Source organism: Theropithecus gelada, chromosome 13, assembly GCF_003255815.1.
Source record: "Theropithecus gelada isolate Dixy chromosome 13, Tgel_1.0, whole genome shotgun sequence".
In the NCBI taxonomy this organism is placed as follows: domain Eukaryota; kingdom Metazoa; phylum Chordata; class Mammalia; order Primates; family Cercopithecidae; genus Theropithecus; species Theropithecus gelada.
This window is the reverse complement of record NC_037681.1, coordinates 17,021,592-17,035,980: the sequence shown is the minus strand read 5'-3', so window position 1 is coordinate 17,035,980 and position 14,389 is coordinate 17,021,592. Positions and strand designations below refer to the sequence as shown.

At 44.9% G+C, this 14,389-nt stretch overlaps 1 protein-coding gene across 1 annotated transcript in view; it reads right to left on the bottom strand.

The window, feature by feature from the left end:
- The window catches only part of AFF3 (AF4/FMR2 family member 3), a 580,919-nt gene that overhangs the window by 300,177 nt on the left and 266,353 nt on the right, over positions 1 to 14,389 (bottom strand). Inside the window, exon 7 of the mRNA XM_025354195.1 lies at positions 11,706 to 11,753. Within this exon, the coding sequence (XP_025209980.1) occupies positions 11,706 to 11,753 (48 nt within the window). The remainder of the gene's footprint in view (positions 1 to 11,705; positions 11,754 to 14,389) is intronic.

The window sequence follows — 14,389 nt, the reverse complement described above, 5'->3', positions numbered from 1 at the left end:
TTTGAGATGGAGTCTCACTCTCTTACCCAGGCTGGAGTGCAGTGGTGCGATTTTGGCTTACTACAACCTCTGCCTCCCGGGTTCAGGTGATTCTCCTGCCTCAGTCTCCCAAGTAGCTGGGATTACAGTCACCCACCACCATGCCCAGCTAATTTTTGTTTTTTAGTAATGATGGGGTTTCACCATGTTGGCCAGGCTGGTCTCGAACTCCTGATCTCAAGTGATCCACCCGCCTCGGTCTCCCAAAGTGTTGGGATTACAGGTGTGAGCCACCCTGCCCGGCCATTTATTCACTTTTTATTAAATGTCAACCATGTGCCTGCCATCGTGCACACCCATGGAGGTAGATGACAACAGTCCTGGAGGAAATAAGAAAGACCATTACACATTAAGTGTTGCAATAAGAATAAAGGGTAACTGGCAGACACGGAAGAGGAGCCTCTAACTCAGACTTCGGGAATCACGACGGCTTCCTGGAGGGAGTGATAGCTCTAGTGAGGCTTGGAAGATATGCAGGAGTCGGTCAGCTACATGTGTGGTCAGGGGTAGGCAGAGTGTGTGCCAGGGCTGGGGAAGAGCATGAGTTGCACCCAGAGGTGACAGGGAGAGCAGTGGTTACACCTGCAGAAGTGCAGCATGGATTGTGAGGGGCATCGTGGTGAAAGATGAGACTGGAGGCATATGCATGGCCGTAGCCCGTGCGACTCTGCAAACCATGCCTGGGGGTCTGTGGTCTGACTCTATTCTGAGCCCAGGGGAGAGCCACGAACAGGTTTCCAGCAAACCTATACTTTGGAAAGTGCATTCTGCCTCCGTCGTGGAGAATGGCGGGAGGCAGAGGGCTGGCAAGCAGGTCTCCGGAGTCGTGTAGGAAAGGATGGTGGATGAACAAGGAGATGGCTGGAGATGAAGAGAAGTGGACCCATTGGAGGGAGACAGAACTGACAGGCTTGGTGAGGAACTGCACATGGTGAGTGTGAAGGAGAGGAAGAACCCGACAGCACGGACAGCCGGGGAATAAAGATAATCCAAGCTGCAGGAGGAGCCGACAGAGGTGTGAGATGAGTTAAGGTGCAGGTATCCACGACGCAGCTAAGTGGAGCAATCTGGTGGCCGCTGGGCAGGTGACAGGAAGTTCAGGAAACAGAGCTGGGTTGGAGACACACTTGAGACCCATCCCCACGCAGATGTTACCAGCCACTATGGAAGTACAGCGTGTGAGAAGAGAAGAGTGAGGATGGGACCCTGAGGAACACCAACATCGAGGGGGACTTACAGGAAGCGAGGAGACCCAGGAGAAAGGACCACAAAGTGGGTGAACCCGGGAGGGTGTGACGGACACCAAGGGCATGAGCATTTTCACGTGGATCCTGCAGTCAGCAACATCAAATGCCTGCCAGAGATCACACGGGGAAATGCTCTCTGTACTTCTGATAAGCAAGCCTGGGGTGATGACCTCAGTAAAAGCCATTTCAGGAGGGGAGGTGGTGGGAGAGATGGCAGTTGGTTGAAGGGGAAATGAAAGTGAAGATGCAGAGAGACTGGTCTGGAGAGTCTAGTTAGGAAGGAAGACAGAGCTGCAAGAAAAGCAGCACTGAACATATATATATACACACACACATACACAAACACACATATACATATATATGTACACGCACACACATATGACGGAAAGAATCTGTATGTGTTTACCGAGAATGAGACGCTAGTAGAGAGACAGGTTAGAAGAGGGCAGAGAGAGGGGGTGCTCGCTCCTGTGCTGGCTTCAGTAGTGCCTGTTTTGCTCACCCCTGCACCCCCAGCACCGAGAACAGAGCCTGGCACAGTGACCGTCTGATGTCACTGGCCCAGGGGTGCCCACTGGATGGCATCCATCTCTTTGGGGACAGAGAAAGTGAAGCATCTGTGGAGGGTGATAAAGAGAGTGACAAGGAGGTGCTGGTGTCACAGGTGTGCAGCAAGCAGGGATGGTCTAAGCCAGGCATTCCCAATGGGCACCTTACAAAATTGGTTCTTGGGGATGAGAAAACCTTACTCTGTGTATAAGCAGACTCACATACCATACACAAAACAGACATGCGGTATCTCTGTGGTATTGGAATTTCATTCAGGAGCAATTGGGATAAAAGTGTGTTAAAGGTTCCTGAGGGGGTTGATAAAGTCCATGGTAAACTGACTGAAGGAAACCCTCCAAGTCAGTAATGCTGGTGAACATCGCATTGATGGTGAGCTCCAGCGGGGAATAAGTCACCCTTCAAGGAAGAGAGGATAGTTTAGTTACTGTGATCCTGCCCTGGCAGTGAGATCCAGCATAAAGCAGAGGTCGGTCGTAACCGGCTGGCTGCCTGGAGGGGTCCACGATCCAGGCCTCCAGCACTGGCTGCTGGAGAGAAGCAGCCTGGACTCCATCCTGTCAGTCCTGGAGTGACTCAGGAGCAGTGCAGACCAGAGAGTGGACAAGCAAGGCACCAAGCATGAACGTGTAGTGAGCTAGCAGAGATTGCCATGAGAGGGACCCACTTCCAGAGAGGGCCATGACTCAGTATACCGATCCCAGCCACAGGCTGAAACCAGCAAGGCTTCTGGGAAAAAACACTGTAGGGCCCTTGGGGAATTTGACGGAGGCAGTAATGGGACTGAAAGGTCTTTGGTGGCTTACACTCGAGGACCTGTTTGTAAGGACCAGCTGCCTGATGGAATTCCTAGGTCAGAGTGAAAAGTTAAAAATGTTGGGTAGAGCTGAAGGTCACAGAGCCCTTCACGCTAGGGATCTTATGGCACAAGAATTGCACACACACATCACACATGTACACACATTCACACTCCAAAAATACTTTTAGTAGAATCTTATTTGCCTTCGTATTTTAAGTACTAATATCACTTCAGCAGATATTTTGGTGTCTCGACAGTAAGTCCTCACTTAATGTCATCAATAGGGTCTTTGAAACTGAGGCTCCAAAGTGAAATGCTATATAATAAAACCAGTTTCGCCATAGGCTGATTTTGATATAAACAGCACATTTCTGATCACAAAAACATCACCAAACTTCATAAGGTCCAAACACTTTTAATATTAAATACTGAAAAAATGTGAGCTATGCCTACATTAAGAAAGATTAATAAAACAAGTAAGAAAAATACCATTCAGGACATAGGCATGGGCAAAGACTTCATGACTAAAACACCAAAAGCAATTGTAACAAAAGCCAAAATTGACAAATGGGATCTAAGTAAACTAAAGAGCTTCTGCTCAGCAAAAGAAATTATCATCAGAGTGAGCAGGCAACCTAAAAAAGGGGAGAAAATTTTTGCAAGCTACCCATCTGACAAAGGTCTAACATCCAGAATCTACAAGGAACTGAAACAAATTTACAAGAAAAAACAACCCCATCAAAAAGTGGGCGAAGGATATGAAAGACACTTCTCAAAAGAAGACATTTATGTGGCCAACAAACATATGAAAAAAAGCTCGTCATCACTGATCATTAGAGAAATGCAAATCAAAACCACAATGTGATATCATCTTATGCCAGTTAGAATGGAGATCATTAAAAAGTGAGGAAACAGATGCTGGAGAGGATGTGGAGAAATAGGAACACTTCTACATTGTTGGTGGGAGTGTAAATTAGTTCAACCATTGTGGAAGACAGTGTGGAGATTCCTCAAGGATCTAGAACCAGAAATACCATTTGACCCAGCAATCCCATTACTGGGTATATACTCAAAGGTACAAATCATTCTACTGTAAGGACACATGCACACGAATGTTTATTGCAGCACTGTTCACAATAGCAAAGACATCGAACCAACACAAATGCCCATCAATGATAGACTGGATTAAGAAAATGTGGCACATATACAACATGGAATACTGTGCAGCCATAAATAAGGACGAGCTCATGTCCTTTGCAGGGACATAGATGAAGCCGGAAGACATCATTCTCAGCAAACTAACACAGGAACAGAAGACCAAACACCACATGTTCTCACTCATAAGTGGGAGTTGAACAATGAGAACACAAGGACACAGGGAGGGGGACATCACACACCAGGGCCTGCCAGAGGGTGGAGGGCAAGGCGAGGGAGAGCATTCGGACAAATACCTAATGCATGCAGTGCTGAAAACGTAGATGACTGGTCAATTGGTGTAGCAAACCACCATGGCACATGTATACCTATGTAACGAACCTGCACATTCTGCACAGGTATCCCAGAGCTTAAAGTAAAATAAATAAATAAATAAATAAAAATAAATAAATAAATAACCAAGTAAGACAACTACTGACACCATTCTTGGTGAATCAGTGAGTGATTGCAGTTGTAGTGGTGGTGGTTTCCATCAAGGAATAAATGTCTGCAAAGCAAAAATTGTAAGGAGCACCTCCTCCTGCCACGAAGTTTAAAGATAATCACGGGCCAGGCGTGGTGGCTCACGCCTGTAATCCCAGTACTTTGGGAGGCCAAGGCAGGTGGATCCCCTGAGGTCAGGAGTTCAAGAACAGTCTGGTCAACATGGTGAAACCCCGTCTCTGCTAAAAATACAAAAATTAGCTGGGTGTGGTGGCATGTGACTGTAATCCCAGCTACTCGGGAGGCTGAGGCAGGAGAATTGTTTGAACCCGGGAGGCCAAGATTGTGCCACTGCACTCCAGCCTGGGTGACAGAGTGAGACTCTGTCTCAAAATAAAACAAAACAAAACAAAACAAAAATAAAAACAACAAAAACAAAATAAAACAAAGACAATCACAACAGGGCCTGCTCACCTGGTCCTTTCATACCACGCTGTTTAGTGTTGTGCATCTGTATGACTATTGTAGACTTGATGAATTTTTATGTTAGAATCATTTCTATTCATTCATTCTTTTTCAGGCCACCTATCCTAGTTCAGTGAGGCGGGTGGCTGGAGAAAGGCAGGCACCAGCCCTGGTCAGGTCGCCAGCCAACCCCTGGCAAGGCACACCCATGCACACCCACACTCACCGGCACTGAGTGAAGACATGCCAGTGAACCTAAAGGGTACATCTTTGGGATGTGAGAGGAAACTGGAGAAAACCCACACAGACATGGGGACAATGTACTGTCTCCACACACGGTGGCCCTGGATGGGAACTGGGTTTTTTCCTCATCAACCTTATAACAAAACAAAGTTGAATGAAATGACGTTATTCGAGCACCTGCTGTATGCAAATTGCATTCCAAAAATCCTTTTAAATGCCTTAAAATATAATAACTATAAAAGTAATCTTCAGCTCTCATCTCCAGTAAGTTTTCAAAGTCTGATGAATACGTATGGTGATATAAAGTATGGGAACAAGAAAGAAAAAATAAAATTGCATTGGTTGTCTTAAATAAAGTCAACAAATGACATAAACCAGGTTAGCTGGCTAGTACTGAACACTAGCATTTCACTGCTGGAGAAGAACACTCAAATGAAACCCAGATTGAACATAAGTTAAGCGTTTTGGGAATTTACACATTTGAAAGTATTGATAGATACTATGATTTGACATGTATTAACCTTTTCAACTCTGCACAGTTAAAAAACACTGCAATCGAAAACCTCATTCATGGATAAAGACAAGAATTTGCACTTATTGTTCTATGTGATTCACATTTAAGCACTTATTTTTTGAAAATGCTCACTCAAATATAAAGAAGAACAAACCATAAAGATGTTATGAAAATGTGAATGGACTACACGAATGACAATGTGTAGTCCAATGGCCCACACACACACGAGACCAGTAAGGTTGTTTTCTCTCAGCTCCAGTCCCACCCCTCTACTACCCTCTTGTTTTGTGTTGCTGGGGCTGGACTCTCTGCAAACCACCTTTCAAAGAAGTCCTGCTGTTGAAAGAAGCACACCGCTGTTTTCTCCCCTGCATTCCTCCTCTAACTCACTAATCCCACCTGCTCAGTGCCTTCTGCATGTGGTAGGTGTTCGAAGGTACTGAGTACATCTACTTCTATTTGACGTACTTGCCTTGGTCCTCTAGTGTAGTGCTGAAGTTCTCCAAGTATCTCCAAGAAACTGTGAAACCTTCACAGTAAAATACTGACAAATGCCCCATGAAAAGATACTGACTGTGGTATCAGAACCCACTTTTTACTGTTAGGGCAGAAGTTATCATCTCACAGACTTTTAGATGCTTGGGCTGCTAACATTCCCTTTATCTTCTAGGCATATGGTTCTGCAAACAACTTTGTGATTTCTAACGACATGCATCAAAATGAAACAGGTAACTATCGAAGCGCAAAGCTGTTCATTCTCAACAAGAGCTTCTGGACTTCCAGTGTTCCTTTACCCATCACCCCAAAGCCTCTGGGCTCAGAACAGATTCTGAATTAAGGTGGTCTCTTGTCCCACCTCTGTTAGAAAATGAACACCTCCAGAGCCACTGCCAAGTCCACAGATTGTAGTCACAGGGCCCTGCAACACAGTGGCAAGCTGTTGGCCACAGCTTGCAGGCACTAGGGTGCCCCTGGCAGGTAGAAGTGGAGCCATTTAGGAAGGGCTTTCGGTTTCACCCCACAGGATTAGTATAACAGCATTTATTAACAATTAATCTCGCAGATGTAAAATGAGATATGAAAGTATGGTATTTCTGTCCCTAACCGTTCACATGGCCAAATGCAAAAAGAAAACACAGGACTACCAAGTCAACTAACTTATCTTGGCTAGACTTATTGGAGGTTTTTCTCAGTGAATTTCTCTACCCCTCCACTGTGCTGACTTTTGAGTTTATTTAACTACAGCAAGTAATGGGATATATTAATGGCGCACCTCTACAGTTACATCTGGATTGATTTTGCCATTGCTGGGCTTCATTTCATCACTAACGAAATCTTTGCTCTTGGAAACAAATGAAATAACTTATAAAGGAAACAGTATGAGCAAGAGAAAAAAAGCCTGCCTGGTCTGAAGCAGGGAAGATTTGACCCAGATTGAACATAAGTTAAGCGTTTTGGGAATTTACACATTTGAAAGTATTGATAGATACTATGAGTTGACACGTATTAACCTTTTCAACTCTGCACAGTTAAAAAACACTGCAGTCGAAAGCCTCATTCATGGATAAAGACAAGAATTTGTTCTTGTTGCTCTATGCGATTCACATTTAAGCACTTATTTTTTGAAAATGCTCACTCAGATAAAAAGAAGAAAAAACTATAATGATGTTACAAAAATGTGAACGGACTATACGGATGACAATGTGTAGTCCAACGGCCCACATACATACGAGGCCCCAAATAGGTCACTGAAAACAAGTTCTCTCTTTGTCCTCTACCTTCCGGTAGGCATAGAATGGCAAGTAGGTTTTCATTTGATTGATATTTGTGAGCACAAGGCTTCTCTTGTCCCACCATCCGGGGGTCTGTACATGTGAGAGGCTATCATCATGTGCATTTCCCAGGTGAGTGCCCTCAACTCACACATCTCCCAGGACCACAACTGGAAATCATTCCACCCAGGATGCTCCTGAGTTTCTGGAAAACCAAGGAAAAAATGAGTTCACTTTATTTGCCTCAAGTGTGTCCCACTATAACGTCAGGAAACTGGTTGAGGTCTCCAAAATTTAAACAAGTACCCCTTACCCCCTTCAGATAAACAGAAATGCAACTCTATGTAAATGTTCCCTAAGAATATTTTGCAGCACACTGGAATTAAATGAGTGGCCGAAGATGATGACAGCCAAGAAAGTAATCTGCTCAGATGTTGCACTGAAATTGTCTCTAAATTCATTCCTTAACTCCAAACCAGAATCTCAAACACTGGTCTCTTATTACAAAGGCACTCTATGTTATGCGTGTCTTCAACAAATGCCATGTAGAGCTGCCTTGCATAAAACCTGCACATCCTAGATTCCAGCCCTGCACCCCCACCCATTAAGTTGTAAACCAATTTTATTTGCTGAACAAATGCTAATGCCATTCTACGTTAATGGATAATGCTATGAAAAGCACCTAAGTATTACAGCACTGGAACCTTTAAGGATGAAATAGAGTGTAACTTAGAAAACTGCTTGTTACAAACATATGTCAGCCACGAAGGCTTCTAGCCCTGATCGCCCATCCTCACAGAACTCTGTTTTAATTTCTCCCTCAGTTAAGAGAAATTTGCAATAACACACAGATTTATTAGGTCCCAGGATTAAAATTCTCTGAGTAAGGATAAAAAATAATTATATGTTAGAACACAATGTAATATTCAAATGACTTGAAAACAGTCACCTCAGCAAAAATAAGGAGGAGAGAGGAACAAGTTAAAGATGAGGTTGATAACATGGCTATAAAACCTCTGAATTTAAGTGCCTAAATGCATAATCTGGCACTTTCGAATCATAAACAGGTAGAAACGGGAAACCTCCCGTTCACGACGAATTGCCTGAGTGGTTTCGTTAAAGAGCCAGGGGAACGTCTTCATCTAGTAAGTCAGCACGATAGTTAAGAGAGGTTGCTGTGCAAGGCGTCCTCATTAGAATCCCAGCTCTGCCACTTGCTAGCTGTGTGACCTTGGGCAAGTTGTGTCTTACTCATCCTCACTTCAGTTTCCTCATCTGTAAAATGGGAATGTTACCAACGCTGACCTCATGAGGCAGCTGTGAGGGTTAAATCACAGCTTAGAACTGTGCCTCACACATAATGCACGCTCAGTCAACATCAGCTCTTCATCGCCTGGTGGTGGTTACTGTATGAGGGACGTACTGCAATTGGAAAGGGAGCTGAAGGGAAGCTACAGCCTTTCCTCCCAAGAGGTCTCTAAATTCACTGACTGCATTTTCTCTTTTCTCTAGTGTGGCTTCTGCCCCCTCTACTCCACAAAAAGGGCACTCGCAAAGGTCACCAGCAACGTTTCTGGGCTCTCATCCATTGCGTGGTTTTAGATCCTCATCTTTCTCGTCCTCAGAAACTCTGAACACCACTGAGCTTGAATCTCATTCCTTGGATTCCACGACTTTTCACCATCATAATTTTCCCTCCACGTTTCTTGTCACTCTCTCTCACTTCCACTTGCCAGCCGCTATTCCTTCCCTTGGTCTCTAAAAGTCAGAATCTAGATTCTCACTGTTTCTGGGTCTCTAGTCTCTCTCCAGAAAAATTTACCTATTTCTATGGTGTTATTACCAATGGCATGCTAATTAATCCAAAATGTTGGTCTAACAGCTCAGACCTCTGCTCTGACCTCCTGACCTCCAACAGGTTGTTTTATGTTCTCCGTGGTTTACTCGAATGTCCCAAAGGCACGTCAAACTCACTATGTCTAAAAATGAATTTATGATTTCCACCCTTCCCACAAGCCAGGATCTCCCCTAATGTTTCCCATGGCCGTGAGCGCACCACCAAGCATCTCTGGTCTGGACTCCTGCAATAGCCTCCCACTCCTTCTTGCTTCTCCTTTTCCCCGTGAATCCTCTCTCCATAGCAGCCAGAGTGGTGCATTTAAACTGCTAATGTGATCACATCACTCTGCTCAAATGCTCAGCTGATCCCCATCTTACAGGATCTACGACCTAGCTCCTTATGCCTCTCCTGCTTAGCTTTATCTACCTACTCACCAACCACTCTGGCTTTCCCTCTCCTTGGGGCCACAATCTTGGAGGAAGGCTGGTGTGTGACAGATACACAACAAATACTATGGGCGGTAATCAAGAAGGAGTCCTATGCTTGTGTTTGGAGGTTAAGAGGGGTAGATGATCTTGTAGAATGACTAATGTCAGTGATGCAGGCATAGACAGAAAGCCATTCCAGGAAACACTGGGAACACTAACCCGATCCCCTAGGAGCTCCCCAGATACCAACTACTACTACTGACACCTTAGGCTGACAAGTAGGGAGAGAGAGTAAAAAGCTCCAGGCTCAACTAGTGCCACCATCATCTCTCTTTCCTCCTCGTCCATCCCACTTCCCCTCCTGACTGCTGCTCATGGGCTAGGAAGAGTGGAATTTGGAGCTCAGCTGCCTCCTGATCCAGCCACCATCTCCACTGCCCTCTTGCACACACATGCAAACTTCAGCCTTGCATATGGACACAAATCAGTGATCCGGTGGGTCCATGTTCTCCCTTTGTTTCAGGGCTCATCTGAAGAGGGTGTGGCACAGGTGCAGCACTGGCGGTGGGAGGGTGGGGAGGGGAGGACTGGGGTGAGGGGACATAAGGCTCTCATCAGCTCTCTTTAGAAAACAGTAAGTGTAAAGCTGAATGAGCTATTGATTGTGACACTCAGTTTTATTCAAATTGAATTTTGCTTTACCTAAACTCTATTCTTTTGGTGTGTAAATTACTCAAGTCTTTATTCAAACTTCAAGCCTTGTATGGAAAACAGAATAGGAACATCAAAGGATGGATTTCTCCCATATCCTCAGAAGGGCCAAGACAGAATAAGAAGGTAGAATTTTTCTACTTAGGGAAACCAAAGAGGGGATTGGTGTGTTCTGGTATTACCTTTTTGCGGACATAAACACCATAACCAATCAAAGGAAAATGGCTTAAAAATGGAATATGTGAACTGCAAACATGAAAGTATGTTGAAAGAGAAAAACAGGAAAAGTTATATCAGCATCTTATGTTGATTGTTCTTTAACTGGAAACAAAGCCCCAGAATAGAGACAATATAGATACAAAATAGACTATTTTATTTAACATATACTTAAATACCAGAAATGAAGCTGCCTGTTTTGACAATTGCTTTCTCTATAAATCTCTGCCAGAAAAAAAAATCATTATGAATTCAACAAATCACACTTCAATTAGTTATTCTGGTCAACGTGCGACTTATTTATGAAATAATGCTTTCCAGAAAGAAAAACATTCTGCTTTTTAAAATCGTTGTGAATGTAAAATTTTAACCCAAGTAATTATATTACTGTAATTCACCAGCATTAAAAAAAAGTGTGTAGGATATCCAAAAGAAAGGACCATATTAAATGAAAATAAAGTTTTTTCTTTTAACAGTGAAATTCCATACCATCTGGCCTAATTTGTCTTGGTGTTTTGCCCAGTGTAGTATCAGCTTTTTGAGAACTATAAATTATTAGGTAACTCCCCCGAAAAAATATGAGTGAAGGAAAATATGGGTTGATGACGACATCCTGATTATGTGTCTGAATATTTGGGAAAACACTGATGTGGCAGAACAGCTCAACCTAAGTCAAGCTGGGCACGAAACTGGTTCAGGGAGGGAACCTGCACTAGCCACAATGGTGATGAAAAGGACAGGCTCGCAGAGGGTGACAGGGCGAATAACATGTGGAACAACAGAGAAATAAGAGCTCCAGATCCTCAACATTACCTCTTTGTCAAGTGCTTCTGATTCCAATTAAGTTTACAGGAAAAATAACCAGGCAACCCCTGCCTGACTCAAAAAAAGTACAGACTATTAAAGGATGCTTTTAAACAGCAGGGTGATAAATGGGGCATCCAAATGTGAGCACCAGCATATTTTTCATCTAAATTCTCTCCTTCTGTCTTCCAGCTGATCACTTTAATAGGGTGTCACCTCAGCCTGTGCAGAGGTGCCCAGAGGGGGTACAGCTGCTAGATTGCTAACAGAAGTGTTGTTTCAAAAACTTATATGACCACTCTCAGAAAACGTACACGTCAAACAACAAACTGTGGGCTCCTTTATCATGGAGCCGCAGGTTTCCTTCCCATTTAGAGTCTATGTCCCACAGATTGGTAAGACTGTTTAAAGAATTATCTTACCCGGATTATTTCTTCAACACAGCTGTTGGTTTCTCCAGATCTACTCTCCTGAAAGCAAAGAAAAAAAAAAATTAAGCCTGATGGAATAGATCGATGACCACACAGAAGACATGCAAGATTCCAAATGAGTGGCCCCCCGCGCCAAAAAAAATTCATCGAGTTACAGGTTGAGGGGATGTCTGAGCCGGGACTGGCAGACAGGCTCTTTCCCTAACAAGCCAGCTCCCATTGTGGCTGCTGCTCCCCCATCTCCGGCTGGAGCACCACGCACACACCTGAGAGGCTCAACTATGGCCCCTGAAACCACACCCCTTACCCGGGATGGGCTCCTAGGGGCACTGAACGTGACCTGCAGGTATGAGCTCCATCCACCTTGGGCGCCACTAACGTGCGGAAACTGTGGCCTCCGCTACAACAGTGGATCCAATTTATCCACCAAATACACGCGGTGGGCCTACCAAGTACCACAATGGGTGCTGCTGCTTAAGTAAAAGTCTGGTAGTTCCACCGTCCTCAGAGCCTTGGTTTACCGGTTTGATGGGCAGAAAACTGAAAGACCAAAAAGAGAAACATCCTCTGGATGTTGGTCTGGCATGTGGGGCGTCACGTTCGAGTCACTCGTTCTGTCACTCATGCTGCCCTGTGCTGTGCAGATTAAAGAGGTTCCGAGGTGCAGTGGCTTCAGGTCACAGCCGACTCGGGGGAGCATTTTAAGTTCCAGAGATACTACATGTTTCCTGCTGGCTACACAGCCAAGAGCGTAGGATGTGGGTTGGTGGGGACACAGACGCAGTGGATGCTGGTGAAAGTGCCTACCTGTGGTCTCAGGGAGATCACTTCTCTTGGTCCTACAATTCAAGGATGTCAACCTGAGAGGAGATGTCACTGTGACATCCTGGAATGAGGCTCTTCTCCGCAGTCTCTTCTCCAAGCCCACTCTCCCTTCCTCCTCACTGTTCCCTCTCTACCAGGAATGCTATCTGCACCTTTCCTGGTTTTGCTAGTTAATTTCCTGAATTCATTCCTAGTTAGTTCCTAGTTAAGTCATCCTTCAGACAGCAGCTGATCCACAGCTTCCTCAGAGCAGCCGCCCTGACCCTGGAGTGCTTGCCCACAGCAGCCTCCACTTCTTCAGAGCCCTCGCCACGACTGCAACTCAATAATGAAGTCTCCAGTAATATCTCCTCCCTCTGAAACATCAGCTCCCTGGATTCTGGGGCTCCCTGTCTTCCAGCACCATGCTTCACACAGCATGGGGCACACCCCGTAACTATTGGCTGGTGGTAGGTATATGAAGAAATGAATGAGTTTACTGCCTGCAGTTCTGAGGGGCATGAGGCTCATCAGAATCAGCACTAGGATTTTAAACAATATTACAAAGGCTCTACCAGGGACCGTGCCATCACACTCTCCGTGCCCTGTGTCTGCCAGCTCATTCCTTGTCCTGGGGAAGAACATTTCCTTTGAAATACTCTCCCCTTCACTTGAGTAAGGCACCAGGGTGAAGGAAGATCCATGAGGCTTGAAAAGGCCCCACACGTGATCGAGACCTTCTCCTACCCAGAATTAAGGGATTTATCCAAGTCTTTCACCTAGGCCCAGAAAGTTTACATGACTTGCCCAAGGCCACACAGAGTTACCACATGGTAATCTCTGTCTTAACTCTTTTTTTGAGACCGAGTTTCTCTCTTGTTGCCCAGGCTGGAGTGCAATGGCACGATCTTGACTCATTGCAACCTCACTGCAACCTCAGCCTCCTGGGTTCAAGCAATTCTTCTGTCTCAGCCTCCCAAGTAGCTGGGATTACAGGCTCCCACCACCATGCCCAGCTAATTTTTGTATTTTTAGTAGAGATGGGGTTTCACCATCTTGGCCAGGCTGGTCTCAAACTCCTGACTTCAGGTGATCCACTCGCCTCGGCCTCCCAAAGTGTTGGGATTACAGGCATGAGCCACCGTGCCTGGCCTGTTTTAACTTTTTGAGGAACTGTCAAATTGTTTTCCACAGTGGCTGTAGCATTTTACATTCCCACCATCAATGTATGAGGGTTCTAACTTCTCCACCTTTTCACCAATACTTGCTATTTTATTCTACTTTATAATAGCTATCCTAGTAGATAAAAAATGGTATCTCATTGTGGCTTTGATCTGCATTTTCTTTTTTTTCTTTTGAGATGGAGTCTCGCTCTGTCACCCAGGCTGGAGTGCAGTGGCATGATCTTGCCTCCCAGCAACCCCTGCCTCCCAGGTTCAAGTGATTCTCTGGCCTCAGCCTCCCGAGTAGCTGGAACTTCAGGCATGTGCCACGATGCCAGGCTAATTTTTGTATTTTTAGTAGAGATGGGGTTTCACCATGTTAGCCAGGCTGGTCTTGAACTCCTGACCTCGTGATCTGCCCGCCTTGGCCTCCCAAAGTGCTGGGATGACAGGCATGAGCCACCGGATCTGCATTGTCTTAATGACTAATGATGCTGAGCATCTTGTGTTTACTGATCATTTGTTTATCTTCTTTGGAGAAATGTTTATTCAAGTACTTTAACCATGTTGTAATCGGGTTGTCTTTTCGTTGTTTTGTTATAGGAGTTCTTTGTATATTCTGGATACCAGACCCTTAGCAGGTATATGATTTACAAATATGTTCTTCCGTTGTATGGGTTATTTTTCATGCTCTTGGCAGTGTTCATG